This window comes from Zalophus californianus, chromosome 5 (assembly GCF_009762305.2).
Source record: "Zalophus californianus isolate mZalCal1 chromosome 5, mZalCal1.pri.v2, whole genome shotgun sequence".
Taxonomy (NCBI): Eukaryota; Metazoa; Chordata; class Mammalia; order Carnivora; family Otariidae; genus Zalophus; species Zalophus californianus.
In genome coordinates this window covers 120028389-120041273 of record NC_045599.1, presented here as the reverse complement: position 1 = coordinate 120041273, position 12885 = coordinate 120028389, and the positions used below count along the sequence as shown (strand labels likewise).

The 12885-nt window shown below is 39.4% G+C and overlaps 1 protein-coding gene across 2 annotated transcripts in view; it reads right to left on the bottom strand.

The window, feature by feature from the left end:
* The window catches only part of C5H5orf34 (chromosome 5 C5orf34 homolog), a 36563-nt gene that overhangs the window by 15610 nt on the left and 8068 nt on the right, over nucleotides 1-12885 (bottom strand). For both annotated transcript variants that reach the window (XM_027606116.2, XM_027606117.2), the window contains exons 4-6: nucleotides 12105-12748; nucleotides 5806-5904; nucleotides 4586-4709 (exon numbers count right to left, since the gene is read on the bottom strand). In XM_027606116.2, the coding sequence (XP_027461917.2) occupies nucleotides 4586-4709; nucleotides 5806-5904; nucleotides 12105-12748 (867 nt within the window). The remainder of the gene's footprint in view (nucleotides 1-4585; nucleotides 4710-5805; nucleotides 5905-12104; nucleotides 12749-12885) is intronic.

Below are 12885 nucleotides of genomic sequence, written 5' to 3'. Positions count from 1 at the left end.
TTAATACTGTGCCTGCCACCACCACTCATTGATTTATTCAATAATCTGCCATCATTTTCAACTCCTTCCTCATCCCCAATATCCAGTCGGCCAACAGTTCTGTTTCCTTAATATTTCTTGTGTCCATTCCTATGTTTCCATTCTCATTACCACTACCTAGTCCTCAAAACAATTTAGATTTGATAAAATTTTGGTTTAATACTGTGCCTGCCACCACCACTCATTGATTTATTCAATAATCTGCCATTATTTTCAACTCCTTCCTCATCCCCAATATCCAGTCAGCCAACAGTTCTGTTTCCTTAATATTTCTTGTGTCCATTCCTATGTTTCCATTCTCATTACCACTACCTAGTCCTCATACTTTCTTCCCTGAACTACTATAAATGTCTTCTAACTGGTCTACCTCTTCCCTACTCCAGTTTATCTTCCTCTAAAATGACCTAACAAAAATAGGATGTCACTTCCCTACTTAAATCCTTCAGTGGCTCTGCAAAAGCAATATGGTTTCTCATGACCCATTTATGAGCTGGCCAAACTTAGTGATTTAGTCTCTTCCCCGGACATTCCCCCCCACACTCGATCTCTACAGCATTCTATCTATAGCATTTTCATTTCCTTCAACACTCCACACTCGCCCCAGCCTCTAGTTAGGTGACATTTATCTACCTCTTCTATGCTCTAGCGAAAATAGTGTGTTGAACAAGATAGGGCTTACTTCTAGTGTGGGCTAGTTAGCAAACAAACATTAATCAGTAAGAAAATGTCACATAGTATTAATTGCTGGGAAGAAAAAAAGAGGAGGGTACCATGACAGAGAGTGTCATAGGTAGCTTCTTTAATTTGGATAGTCAGGAAAAGCCTCCTTGAGGAGATGACATTTAAATAGAAATTTTACCAACAAGAAGCCAGCCAGGCAAGGAGTGGAGCAAGCAGTGTTCCCTCAGCTATATACTCCTCCAACCTCTATCCTTCTTCTGTATAACTCCTTCTTTAAAATCATAGGTCTAGGGACACCTGCCTGGCTCAGAGTAGAGCATCCAACTCTTGATCCAACTCTTGATCTTGGGGTTGTGAGTTTGAGCCCCATGTTGGGTGTAGAGATTACTTAAAAAATAAAATATAATTATAGATCCTAGTTCAGCCATGTCATCCTCCAGAAGACTTTTCCCCCAAACTAGGTCAGGTGCCCCTCCTTATGTGGTTCCAGAGCACCAAGTTCTTATCTCTACAGAAGCAATTACATCTTTCCTATTTAAAAATTTAAGTGTTGCCCCTCCCCCCTCATGTGCACGCTCTCTCTCTCTCTCTCATTCTCTCTCTCAAATAAATAAATAAAAAATCTTTAAAAAAATAAATAAAAATTTAAGTGTACAAGTAGCAATACATCACTATTTTTTTTTTTGGAAGAAAACAAAGCTAAAAATATACAAGATTTAAGTCCCTCCCTACTTTTCCTCCCTCACAAAATCCCAAACTCCTCCCCAAAATTAACCACTTCAGTTTTAAGGTTTAAGAGATTTATCTATTTACTTGAGAGAGAGAGAGATAGAGAGCACGAGTGGGAGAGGCAGAGGGAGAGAGAGAATCTCAAGCCGACTCCTTGCTGAGCATGGAGCCTGATGCCGGGCTCGATCTCACAGTGCTAAGATCATGACCTGAGCCAAAATCAAGAGTCAGACGCTTAACCAACTGAGCCACCCAGGTGTCCCTTCAGTTTGGTTTTTATCTGCCCAGATCTTCCCCTGTGCATTTACATGTGTATTATATACAGTAATATATTTGGGTTTGGGGTTTTTCTTTACAGAAGATACCACTGTACATGTTCTTCTGCAACTTTCCTTTTTCAGTGTCTTGGAGATCTTTCAATCTCTCTCTCTCTATGCATCTACATCTTCCTCATTCCTTTAAACTGCTGCACAGCAGCCCCATAATCTGGCCACACAGCTCATTTCACCATTTCTCTACTGATAAGCATTTAGACTGCCTCCAGTTTTTTGCTACTACAAACAATGCTACAACCCACAACCTTGGCCGTATTTATTTGTGTATATGTGCTAATATTCTGCTAGAATAGATGCCTAGAGGCAGAATTTCTAGCCAATTTAACTTGATATTTCAAATTGTCCTTCATGAAGGGTGAATCAATTTACACTCCAACCAGCACTATGAAACACCCTTTACACCACACCCTTGCCCATAGTAGACACTATCAACCTTTAGATAATTTCATGAGTGAAAACATACGTTATTTTAATTTGCATTTCTTTGATGCAAGCAGTAAAGCCTAATATGTTTCCACATATTTGGAGTTATTTATATTGCCTTTTCTATGGCTTAACCATTCTTATCGTTTACTCATTTTTCTACAAGAGTTTGTGGGGGTTTTTTGGTCTTTTTATTCTGATTTATAGCGTAGAATATTTTCTTCTAGGCCTCTGCTTATCTTTTTGGCTCTATCTAATTTAACAGAAGTTAAATATTTAAAATTTAACATAAGTTTGAAAATTTCAAGGTTGCCAAACTTTTATTTTATGCCTTCTGGTGTTTTGTACTGTATTTAAGAAGACCTCCGTCCCCCAAGATTATAAATATTGTTCTTCCATATTTTCTTCTAACATGAGAAAGTTTGGTTTCTTACATTTAGCCCTTTAATCCATCTGGAATTTATTTTCGAGTATGGGTTAAAGTAAGGAGCAAACAATTTTATCCTGAAAAGATAGCCAATTGTTCCTAAATCTCCTCATTCAAGTGGACAGAGCTGAAGTGTTGCTCACAAAGGTAGTCTGAGAGTGAAGCCTGAAGAAGTCCCCCACAAAGGCACAACTGGTCTGGACCTTCTGTTTCATCCCCAAAGCTCATGTTTCTCCTCCTGATACGTTGGCTTCAGTATAAAAATTATCATCACTGGGGCACCTGGATGGCTCAGTCAGTTAAGCGTCTACCTTCAGCTCAGGTCATGATCTCAGGGTCCTGGGCTCCAGCCCTGTGTCAAGCTCCTTGCTCAGCAGGGAGTGTTTCTCCCTCTCCCTTTACCCCTCCCCCCTACTCATGCTTTCTCTCTCTCTCAAATAAATAAAATCTTTAAAAAAAAAATTATCATCCTTCCCCTTTACACCTTTGAGTAAAATTGAAGCTCCAGGAAGATGTAGCATATTTATTGTACATTTTCAAATTCCCAATACATAGCAGTCAGCAGTGTAGGTATGCATACCCACTGTATTTGCCTGTTTACTTGTCTCATACACTGGACACACACACACACACACACACACACACACACACACAGAATACTGGTCACACTTTTATTTCATTTGCTCGTTTGCCTATCTGACTGACTACTAGGTTGTGAACCCTTGAGGGCAGGAGCTCTTCATCCTTACCCAGTGCCTGACAGAGTGTCTGCCTAGGAGTATTCAATTAATATGTATTGAATAAATGAACACTTTCCTACAAACAGACCCAGTGGGAAATCTGTTCCTATATATATGTTATATATATATATAAATATTAATGAATGGAAAGATATTTGGGATTTACTTAAAATATAAATAGGGAGTGGAGGGGGCAGTGGGAAGTATAGATGGAACAAGTGGATAAACAAATGATCACTCAAAATTCCACTCTGTAATATGGAAAGAAACATACTCATTATGTTCCATCCTGCAAAGCAAAGCCAGGGGATACTACCGTGATCCTTACATAATGGTGGATGTCAAATGTCAGATTGGGAACGAGCAAATTTAGACTATTAATAATATAGCCATATGACTACATTTTGGTCTGATAGATTAAATATATCATGTTATGTTTTGCTGCTTTCAAAAACAGAGAACAATCTTGTTCAACATTCTTTCTTTCTTTTTTTTTAAAGAGGGTGGGAAGAGGCCGAGGGAGAGGGAATCCCAAGCAGACTCCATGCTCAGCATGGAGCCCACCACGGGGCTCGATCCCATAACCCTGAGATCACAACCTGAGCCAAAACCAAGAGTTGGACGCCCAAGTGACTGTGCCACCCAGGTGCCCCTTGTTCAACTTTCTAGTTGTATATAAACATTTAGGAGTTAGGAGGTATTTTAAATATGCAAACAGTTACATGGTGGGGAAAAAAAGAATGTGCATACATTAATTCAAAGAATACTGATTCAAAGTAATGCTGCTGGTTTTAGTGTTTCCTTATTGATAAATTCTATGACATGAGAAGTTTAAATTTAACTTCCGATTTAAACATAAATTGGGGCACCTGGCTGGCTCGGTCGGTAGAGTGTGTGACTCTTGATCTCAAGGTTGTAAGTTCGAGCCCTACCTTGGGTGTGGAGCTTACTTAAGAAGAAAATCTTAAAAAAAAAAAAACAATACAAATTACTTAGGCAAATGACTGGCAGAATACAGGATAAAAATGCAATAAAAATAAGGTGACTAGTAATCACTGTGACAATGTTGGCAAAACGTTATATGAATTCTCCAGACTGCATAGTAGTAGGCAAGCAATGTTATGTAAAGATCAAATTTCCTATATATATTCAGAATTATTTAGAAATAGCTATATACAAATTCTTGAGCTGAGACCTAATTGTCAGCTTACCTCTTCTGATCCTTCTTGAATGGAATAATATGTAAAATACCTCCCAAAATAAGCTCCCTCTGATTTGAAAACAGATCCATCTCCAGGATAAATCTCTATTGAGTTCACATTTTTATGGTTTAGTCTAAGGAAGAAAAACAATCATTAATTTTTTTTTCTAATTGAGATTAAAACATAAATGAGAGCAATCAAACAAACAAATTAGTATGGGATTTTGCCTATCCAGCAAAATGGATAATTTCAAACTCTGCACCCAACCAGCTAAATTAGATTTTTTGCAAAAAATAAATAAAACACATAGAATTGGTTAACGTACCTATTTCAACAACTGAGCCTAGTTTTTGGAAGTCAGGCATCTTATCATCTTGGTATCCCCACTGCCAATCATGGTAGCTGGCATATACTAATCACCAAAGAAATGCTCACTGCAAAGAAGTTAAATATGACAACTCCAGAACCCGAAAATAGGATATTCTTCAATAATGAAACTAGTAGAATCAGTATCTGATGAATGAGATTAGCCATGTGTAAAAGGAGCCATCTCTAAGAGAAGGTGACTGATCATATCTGAAGCAGCCAAGTACAATCAAGGGACTGGGTATATAATGTACAAAAACTTTAGCCAAGTCTATTTTTTTTTTTTTTTAATATATGAAGAATATATTGTCCGGAGGGAGTGGGCTTTCATGTATAAAACGAGAGCCCAAAGAACAACATTTTGCAGTGCTTTTCTAGCATTATTTATAGTAGTGAAACCATGAATCTAGCCAATATTAGTATTCTAGTCACCAGAGAGGTATACTTTGTGGTGGGGTAGGAATAATTCAATGGGATAGTGCAGACACAGAGGAGCCTCTAATCTTCTCTAATTCCATGCTCAACAGGCAACATTTTGATGTGACTAATTCAGACAGCTAGATCCCCTGATGCTTGGAAGAGGAATCCTAAATAACTGACATGAGTATTTCATTCACCAGGAAAACTAATCCTCACTGGCTCTGGAGTTGTCACAAAAATCCTGTGAATATGGTTAATGTGAATTAGTCACAAGACCCCTATGTGCACTCATAAAACTAAGTTTTGAGACCTATAATATTTAGGACCAAACAGAAGAATGATGGCCCTGGCCAAACTGTCCTTTTGTGGGAGTCTGTCTGCAGGGCTAGTCCCCTCCCCTCTGACATCGCTAAAGAGCTCCCATTCCAACACAGGTGCCTTACCGGTAAGTTACACCTTTGTACCAAACCACTTTCACTAGCTCAGCATAGGAATATTCTTCATCAAACTGTCCTTGTGAAAGTGAATCACAAAAATTCCACCTGTGAAGGACAAAGTACAAGCTTGTAATTCTGGTCACTTAACATAATTACCTTTAGAATTCAACAAAATAGTGCTACTGTAACAAGATGTATTTCTTGTGCTCACTTCAGCAGCACATGTACTAAAATTGGAACAAGATGTATTTCTTGCTTAACTTGCTAGAGCAAAGAAAAGCAAAAATTAACATAAAGGTATATGAAGGAAATTGAAAACTTATTTTTCCATGTATTTTTTTCAGTATTTTTAACAATCTCACTATTCAATCTCAGCACAATGACATAAATGAACAGTTTTACTAAGCTTTAAAATTTAGGATTCAAACAACAAATATTTCCTGCACTATCTATGCCACACACACTGGGGATATAACACCCAAAAAAGCAGACACAGTCACTGCCCTCAGTGAAGATTCTTATCAAGCAGGGATGTTAAACAGTAGACAGAGAACACAAAAAAAGGAGAATTGCTGGATGCTGTGGGACTGTAGAAGAACCTAATCCTGTCTGGGAACTTTAGGACAACCACCCGAAGGAAGAAAACTTCTGCTGAGACCTGGAAACGCACACAAGTTAGCGAGCTGAGAAAGATAAAGCAGTGCTCCTGGCCAAGAACAGAGCAGGTGAGGTGGCAAACAAAGTTTGGACAGGCATTCTAGAGATTGTAAAAAGGCCACAAGTAGAAAAAGCAAGGGAAGCGTGGTGAGGATTACAGATGTAGGAAGGGATCAGAAAATGGAAGGCCTATTAAGCCATGCTTAAAGATAATGGACTTTAAGGTTAGTGGCAAGTTATTGAAAACTATTCATCTGGAAGCCTAAATCTCTTTCAATGTGTACTTATAACACTGGAACTTCCAATTTTAACTAGATAATCATGACAAGCCTGAAAAATCACTCCCCTGTTTTGCTTTAAATAACAAATATATATTCAGAGACAACCTGGGATCAAAGCCCAATTCTACACATGCTAGCTATGTGACTCTGCTCAGGTTATTTAACCTTCCTGCGTCTCCAGGCTATCAGATTGGATAAAAAAACAAGACCCATTGATATGCTGTCTGCGAGAGACTCATTTTAGACCCAAAGACACCCCCAGATTGAAAGTGAAGGGGTAGAAAACCATTTACCATGCTAATGGACATCAAAAGAAAGCTGGGGTGGCAATCCTTATATCAGACAAATTAGATTTTATTTTTTTTTATTTTTTTTTTTTTTTAAAGATTTTATTTATTTATTTATTTGACAGAGAGAGAGAGAGAGAGAGAGAGACAGCGAGAGAGGGAACACAAGCAGGGGGAGTGGGAGAGGGAGAAGCAGGCTTCCCGCGGAGCAGGGAGCCCGATGCGGGGCTCGATCCCAGGACCCTGGGATCATGACCTGAGCCGAAGGCAGGCGCTTAACGACTGAGCCACCCAGGCGCCCCGACAAATTAGATTTTAAACCAAAGACTGTAATAAGAGATGAGGAAGGACACTAGATCATACTTAAAGGGTCTATCCAACAAGAAGATCTAACAACTGTAAATATCTACGCCCCTAACATGGGAGTGGCCAATTATATAAGTCAGTTAATAACAAAAGCAAAGAAACACATCGACAACAATACAATAATAGTGGGGGCCGTTAACACCCCCCTCACTGAAATGGACAGATCATCTAAGCAAAAGATCAACAGGGAAATAAAGATTTTAAATGACACACTGGACCAAATGCACTTCACAGATATATTCAGAACACTCCATCCCAAAGCAACAGAATACACATTCTTCTCTAGTGTCCATGGAACATTCTCCAGAATAGATCACATCCTAGGTCACAAATCAGGTCTCAACCGGTACTAAAAGATTAGGATCATTCCCTGCATATTTTCAGACCATAATGCTTTGAAACTAGAACTCAATCACAAGAGGAAAGTCGGAAAGAAAACAAATACATGGAGGCTAAAGAGCATCCTACTGAAGAATGAATGGGTCAACCAGGAAATTAAAGAAGAATTTAAAAAATTCATGGAAACAAATGAAAATGAAAACACAACTGTTCAAAATCTTTGGGAAGCAGCAAAGGCAGTCCTAAGAGGAAAGTATATAACAATACAAGCCTTTCTCAAGAAACAAGAAAGGTCTCAAGTACACCACGTAACCCTACACCTAAAGGAGCTGGAGAAAGAACAGCAAATAAAGCCTAAACCCAGCAGGGGAAGAGAAATAATAAAGATCAGAGCAGAAATCAATGAAATAGAAATGAAAAGAACAGTAGAACAGATCAACGAAACTAGGAACTGGTTCTTTGAAAGAATTAACAAGATTGATAAACTCCTGGCCAGACTTATCAAAAAGAAAAGAGAAATGACCCAAATCAACAAAATCATGAATGAAAGAGGAGAGATCACAACCAACACCAAGGAAATACAAACAATTATAAGAACATATTATGAGCAACTCTATGCCAGCAAATTAGATAACCTGGAAGAAATGGATGCATTCCTGGAGATGTAGCAACTACCAAAACTGAACCAGGAAGAAATAGAAAACCTGAACAGACCTATAACCACTAAGGAAATTGAAGCAGTCATCAAAAATCTCCCAACAAACAAAAGCCCAGGGCCAGATGGCTTCCCAGGGGAATTCTACCAAACATTTAAAGAAGAATTAATACCTATCCTTCTGAAATTGTTCCAAAAAATAGAAATGGAAGGAAAACTTCCAAACTTGTTCTATGAGGCCACCATTACCTTGATCCCCAAACCAGACAAAGACCCCATCAAAAAGGAGAATTACAGAGCAATGTCCTTGATGAACATGGATGCAAAAATTCTCACCAAAATACTAGCCAATAGGATCCAACAGTACATTAAAAGGATTATTCACCACGACCAAGTGGGATTTATCCCTGGGCTGCAAGGTTGGTTCAACATCCGCAAATCAATCAATGTGATACAATACATTAATAAAAGAAAGAACAAGAACCATATGATCCTCTCAATAGAAGCAGAAAAAGCATTTGACAAAGTACAGCATCCTTTCTTGATCAAAACTCTTCAGAATATAGGAATAGAGGGCACATACTTCAATATCATAAAAGCCATCTATGAAAAACCCACAGTGAATATCATTCTCAATGGGGAAAACCTGAGAGCTTTCCCCCTAAGGTCAGGAACACGGCAGGGATGTCCACTATCACCACTGCTATTCAACAGAGTATTAGAAGTCCTAGCCACAGCAATCAGACAACAAAAAGAAATAAAAGGCATCCGAATCGGCAAAGAAGTCAAACTCTCAAGCTTTGCAGATGATATGAAACTTTAGGTGGAAAACCCAAAAGACTCCACCCCAAAACTGCTAGAACTCATACAGGAATTCAGTAAAGTGGCAGGATATAAAATCAATACACAGAAATCAGTGGCATTCCTATACACCAACAAGACAGAAGAAAGAAATTAAGGAATTGATCCCATTTACAACTGCACCCAAAACCATAAGATACCTAGGAATAAATCTAACCAAAGAGGCAAAGGATCTGTACTCAGAAAACTATAAAATATTCATGAAAGAAATTGAGGAAGACACAAAGAAATGGAAAAACGTTCCATGCTCATGGATTGGAAGAACAAATATTGGGAAGATGTCAATGCTACCTAGAGCAATCTATACATTCAATGCAATCCCCATCAAAATACCATCCACTTTTCTCAAAGAAATGGAACAAATCATCCTAAAATTTGTATGGAACCAGAAAAGACCCCAAATAGCCAGAGGAATGTTGAAAAAGAAAAGCAAAGCTGGTGGCATCACAATTCCGGACTTCAAGCTCTATTACAAAGGTGTCATCATCAAGACATTATGAGTACTGGCACAAAAACAGACACATAGATCAATGGAACAGAATAGAGAGCCCAGAAATGGACCCTCAACTCTATGGTCAACTAATCTTCGAAAAAGCAGGAAAGAATGTCCAATGGAAAAAAGACAGTCTCTTCAACAAATGGTCCTGGGAAAATTGGACAGCCACATGCAGAAGAATGAAACTGGACCATTTCCTTACACCACATACAAAAATTGACTCAAAATGGTTGAAAGACCTAAATGTGAGACAGGAGTCCATCAGAATCCTAAAGGAGAACACAGGCAGCAACCTCTTCGATCTCAGCCACAGCAACTTCTTCCTAGAAACATCGCCAAAGGCAAGGAAAGCAAGGGCAAAAATGAACTATTGGGACCTCATCAAGATAAAAAGCTTTTGTACATCAAAAGAAACAGTCAACAAAACCAAAAGACAACTGACAAAATGGGAGAGGATATTTGCAAATGACATATCAGATAAAGGGCTAGTATCCAAAATCTATAAAGAACTTCTTAAACTCAACACCCAAAGAACAAATAATCCAATCAAGAAATGGGCAGAAGACATGAACAGACATTTTTCCAAAGAAGACATCCAAATGGCCAACGGACACATGAAAAAGTGCTCAACATCTCTCGGCATCAGGGAAATCCAAATCAAAACCTCAATGAGCTATCACCTCACACCAGTCAGAATGGCTAAAATTAACAAGTCAAGAAATGACAGATGTTGGCGGGGATGCGGAGAAAGGGGAACCCTCCTACACTGTGGGTGGGAATGCAAGCTGGTGCAGCCACTCTGGAAAACAGTATGGAGGTTCTTCAAAAAGTTGAAAATAGAGCTACCATACGATTCAGCAATTGCACTACTGAGTATTTACCCCAAAGATACAAATGTAGGGATCCGAAGGGTATGTGCACCCCGATGTTTATAGCAGCAATGTCCACAATAGCCAAACTGTGGAAAGAGCCAAGCTGTCCATCAACAGATGAATGGATAAAGAAGATGTGGTACATATATACAATGGAATATTATGCAGCCATCAAAAGGAATGAAATCTTGCCATTTGCAATGACGTGGATTGAACTGGAGAGTGTTATGCTGAGCGAAATAAGTCAGAGAAAGACATGTATCATATGACCTCACTGGTATGAGGAATTCTTAATCTCAGGAAACAAACTGAGGGTTGCTGGAGTGGTGGGGGGTGGGAGGGATGGGGTGGCTGGGTGATAGACATTGGGGAGGGCATGTGCTATGGTGAGCGCTGTGAATTGTGCAAGACTGTTGAATCACAGAGCTATACCTCTGAAACAAATAATACATTATATGTTAAAAAAAAAAGAAGATAGCAGGAGGGGAAGAATGAAGGGGGGGGAGTCGGAGGGGGAGACGAACCATGAGAGACGATGGACTCTGAAAAACAAACTGAGGGTTCTAGAGGGGAGGGCAGTGGGAGGATGGGTTAGCCTGGTGATGGGTATTAAAGAGGGCGCATTCTGCATGGAGGACTGGGTGTTATACGCAAATAATGAATCATAGAACACTACATCAAAAACTAATGATGTAATGTATGGTGATTAACATAACATAATAAAAAAATTCATAAGATTCCTGTATCTCAAGTTCCTCTGCAAAATGGGGTGATAACAGTACTTACCTCATGCAATTTGTATGATAATTCAATAGGTGAAGTACCGAGGTGCCTGGCACGTAAGCACTTTGTGTCAGCTATTACCATCACTACTGTGCTATTTACAGAAGTTATTCACCTCTTAGTCGAGGGAAAATGTTTATATCTGTCCTCCAGAAACCTCTCCACGTTTGCCACTTTTTTCAAAAATGTTCAATGAATCAATTTATAGTCAGCTAACCAAAGATAGGTGTGGCCTCTAAGACTAGGTATGAAAGAAAGAACCCAGGATCATAAATCAGTCAGATCCATGCTCCAGCAACCAATGCAAGGACTCCACAGAGAGGCAGCTGATGTTTCTCTGTGCTCCCCACCACAGCCCTGTGCCAACACTTAGCACACTTTAATCATCTTTTCAGTGACAGTGACCTTCATAGAGTCTAAGCTCCTAGAAAGCAGGGACTGTGTCTTGGTCATCTCTATAGTCTCTGTGCTTTACAAAGTATGTAGGGTACGGTCAGCCTTCCATAAACACTCAATGCATGGGCACAGAGTAAGGAACATAAGCAACACATGGGCTAGGGAAATGATTTACTATCGGTTATTAGCAAAATTTTGGATCACTGAACTTTCCTTAAGAATGGTAGCAGATGACTGAGAAAGAAAAATTGTCTTTACTTAAGGACTGGCTCTGACAAGAGCTTGATGACAAAGAAGCCATTCTTCCATTACCTGTGCAGGTGGGGGACAGGACAGCTGAGTAACAGGGCCCTGGGAAGAGCAGAAACCTCTTTTCCTCTTTCCTCTGAAATCTCAGAAGTTAATGTTCTACTCCGGGTGATGTCTGCATCACTTCTTGACATACTGCTGATTTTACTATGAAAATGAAGTGCTAAAGACAAAGGATACTTCCATTCCTCTGGGCAGGAGGCCACGGGCCAGCGCTGCTTCACCCATGTGTATACACATGTGTGTCGTGTACTAGGAGGGGGTGGCTCCTCCCTCCCTTCAGCTCCACCTACACAGCTCTTCTCTAAAGGTTCCTTGGATTTCGTGAGCTGACAATAAAGGTCATTTTCTTTATTCTTCAGTCTCTGTCTTGATAAACTTCCATATGTATAGATTTTGCCTTCTTTCTCAACTAGTTTGTCCTTTCCGGCTTGATTCTTCTTTTCCGACAATACTATAGACGAGTCTGGCTTCTGGCTTACTTTACACAAAAAATGTACTGTAAATTCATGCTGCGATCTGGGAAGGCAAAGGTATGCGTGCCCATCCAACGATGCTATCTTCACACTGCCCCTCTCCATAGATACCACGCCATCAGCAGTGTCAGGACTGGGCCATCTTGCTTCTGAGAAGTCAACGAAGATACGCTGAGTAGAGGGAGAAAGAGAGATGGGGAGCATTTTGTCAGCAGTCCAATGTTTCCATACATTTGATGCTTATATATTGTGTAAGAAAGCTCTTGAAGTTGGGTTTGTGTTTTACTACCTAGAGAGAATGAAAAATG